The sequence below is a fragment of the Camelina sativa genome, chromosome 4 (genome assembly GCF_000633955.1).
Source record: "Camelina sativa cultivar DH55 chromosome 4, Cs, whole genome shotgun sequence".
Classification (NCBI taxonomy): Eukaryota; Viridiplantae; Streptophyta; class Magnoliopsida; order Brassicales; family Brassicaceae; genus Camelina; species Camelina sativa.
In genome coordinates, this window is record NC_025688.1 from 15,543,728 (window position 1) to 15,547,052 (window position 3,325).

At 37.8% G+C, this 3,325-nt stretch overlaps 1 protein-coding gene across 1 annotated transcript; it reads right to left on the minus strand.

Annotated features, from left to right (window-relative positions):
* LOC109132508 lies at positions 1-1,939 on the minus strand. Its single transcript, XM_019244141.1, has 2 exons — positions 226-1,939; positions 1-149 (listed from the first exon to the last, which is right to left on the minus strand). Exons 1-2 carry the CDS (start codon positions 1,937-1,939, stop codon positions 1-3), a joined length of 1,863 nt encoding a protein of 620 aa, XP_019099686.1.

Sequence of the window (3,325 nt, forward strand, 5' to 3'; positions counted from 1 at the left end):
TTATGGTGCCTTCAGACGCCAAGAAATCGAGCATGGCCCGGTTGGTAAACTCCCCACCATTGTCACATTGGAGAGCTTTGATGGAGCAACGAAATTGGGTTTTGACATATGCGGAAAAATGTAAATATCTGCTAAACACGTCACTTTTTCTTTTTAAAGGATAAACCCAAACAAACTGTGAGAAATGATCAAGTAAAAGCAAATAGTATTTTATTCCACTAGAACTTGAAACAGGTGAGGTCCATAAATCAGAGTGAATTAAATCAAAAGCAGAGGAAACACTAGAAGTAGAAGAAACAAAAGGAAGTCGTGTATGTTTGCCGAGTTGGCAAGCATGACACAATGTGGAATCCTTATTACTAGAAATAAAAGAAGACGAGGAAGCTAAACGACGAAGAGAGGCATCATGAAGGTGACCCAATCGCTTGTGCCAAATTGCGCCGGAGGTGAGTGCAAGTGGCATAGTGTGACCGGCGGGTTGTGTCACCGGATAGAGAGGACCAGAACTATTGCACCGGAGCAGGGGAAGTCGGGTTGGAAGGTCCTTAACAGAGAAACCAAAAGGGTCAAATTCAACGGTACAATTATTATCAGTGACAAACCGTCGTACCGAAATCAAGTTTTTGATAATAGAGGGACAAACAAGAACATTGTGTAAAGATAGAGGACGAGAGGAGGAAGGGATACTACCAAGACCCATTTTAGTAACAGGAGCTAAAGCACCATTGCCAACCTTAATCAGAGGAAGAGGACTCAAATTAAAGGTAGAACGTAGATTACCTTGCTGCTGCGTGACATGGCTGGTGGCACCAGTGTCCATAACCCAGGCTGGATCAAATGGGTCCTGCAGGCTCATTGTGTTGAACGCATGAGAGAGAGCAGTGGGGATCTGATCGCTAGGAGGAGTAGAGGACACCGATTGGGTAAGATGTGACTCGCCATGTTGTCTAGGAGGTGGTCCAAGGAGGCTGCCGGAGTGGTGAAGTTGAGGCTGATGGTGTTGTGGCAACGATGCGTAGGACGGTCCATGGTAGTAGTTGTGTTGTGGAGATGGGTGGGGAGGATACCCGTACGGATACGGATACGGAGCGCTGTACGGCCAAGATGGTAGAGGTGGTGGAGTGGACCACGAGTTGTTGCCATTGTTGTTGTAACGACCACCGCGGGAGCGATTGTTGTTGTTGTTGAACCGTCCGCCACGTCCTCTGCCACGCCCGCCACGGTTGTTATTGTTGCTGTTGCTATTGTAGCGTTGTGGTGAATCAGATGCCGTGTAGAGCACGTCAGAGGCGGATTGATGATGCGGATTGGAGGGATTAGGGCGGATCAGCTTCTTGAGGCGTTCTTCCTCCATGATCAGCATGGATCGAGCAGTGGAGAAGGAGGGGAAGGGGCTTTTGTGTTTGATCACATTGATGATGGAATCAAACTTGTCATTGAGGCCATTAAGCATATGCATAACAAGGATCCGTTCAGGGACAGGGGAGTCCACGTTGGCAAGGAGGTCGGAGAGGGTCTTGAGTTTCTTACAGTACTCGTGAATGGAGAGATCGCCAACTGAGAGATTGCGTAACTCATTGTCAAGCTGCAGAGCACGTGCTTCCTTGTTGTCACGGAACAGGTTCTCGATGGACAACCACAAATCACGGGCCGTGCATTTGGTTTTGAGGACAGTGTCAAGAATGGATTCGGAAATGGTTCCGTAAATCCACATCTTGACAAGGCCATCATGTTCCTTCCACGATGCTGGATCGGTTGAGGGTTGTGGTGAGGAGCCATCGAGGTGGCCCGAGACGCCAAAAGTGAAACAATGAGTTTCGAACAACTCTCTCCAGGTATCGTAGTTGAGTTTATCCATGTCAAGGACGATAGGGATGTAGGCACGGATCTGAGAAATGCCAAATGGTTTGTCATTTTTGGGAGGAAGTGTGGTGGCCATGATAGGAGAAGAAGAGAGTATAAGTTAAAGAAGAGAAGAGAAACAGGGGATGTCGAGAACAGAGTAGAACAGAGTAGGGAGAAGGAAGAAGAAGAACAAGAGAGCGGAGCAGGATCGAAAGCGGCGTAAACCCGAAAGAAATTTATGAGATTTTAGGGTTTAGGCCCTCTGATACCATGTAAGATTATGTAATCTCCGTGAGGAGTCTGTAATATTGATGTCGCAATATATAATGTGTACAAGAGTATCTTAACTACCAAAGATACCGAATATATCATATACAAGAAAAGAGATACAGATATAATCAAATCTATGCTAACAGTTTTTTCTAATATATATATATATATACAAGACGTTGTTGTTGTAACGTATACAACATTTTTTTTCTTCTTTGTTCTTGATTAGCATGATATTTATATTAAAGAAATTGTTAGAAAATCCGGTATCTTTTTTAAAAAATATTTAATATATCATTTTTTACACAAAAAAGAGTATTTTTCAAAACTTCTTAAAATGATGTATTAACCTGCTAGAATTATGATTACTTTGGTACAACATTGACAGTAACACAAATAAAATAGAAACTCATGATATTATACTTTTCAAAAATATAAGAGAAAAATTTACATATTAAAATACATATATGACATCTAATTATTATTTTTTAACCCTCATCTTAATTTATATACTCTGTATGAATATTCATATATCTAATAAACTTATATTTTATAGAACTGAGAAATTAAGAAATCGTTTTTGAGCTATCGACCTTCATTTGCTTATAGAATCTTTGAACCTATAATAGTTTTTGAGAAATAAAATAATTTATCTCATAATATCAAATAGCTCATAAACAAATAAGAAAATCACAATGCACAAAATAATATACATTATATTATATATATATATATATGAACTTGAATAAAAAGCAAATAATAAACACTTATACTTTGATATTATAACAATGATTTTTATTTTCATATGTATATTTACCAGATCATTTTTGCCAAGATGGAATGGAGTATAATTTATCGATTTTTCTATTAATAAAATATTTTAATATGTTTTGTAGTTTTTTAGTTTTCTCTCATAATTATTTAAAATATGTAGAATGATAAACAAATTACGTTAAAAACTAAATCTAGACTTATCTTGACAAAAAAAATAATCAACAAAATATACAAAACAACATATTTAGAAGGTCCTTATTTAAAATATTTTTGTATCATGAATTATTTGTAGCTTTACTTATACTTATTATATTTTAATAATATTTATTTTTGTATTATTTTATAATATAGATATGTATATGTATATTTCTATTATGTAGATCTGTGATTTACTCATTTTTTATGCTTTCCTTTATCAAGAAAATAATTGAAACTA

Bases quoted from the DNA above. Each gene is read 5' to 3' on its own strand.
- LOC109132508 (XM_019244141.1), bottom strand. From the start codon at position 1,939: ATGGCCACCACACTTCCTCCCAAAAATGACAAACCATTTGGCATTTCT. The intron at 150-225 runs GTTCTAGTGGAA...TCCTTTAAAAAG, and splicing joins ATGGACCTCACCTGTTTCAA to AAAAAGTGACGTGTTTAGCA.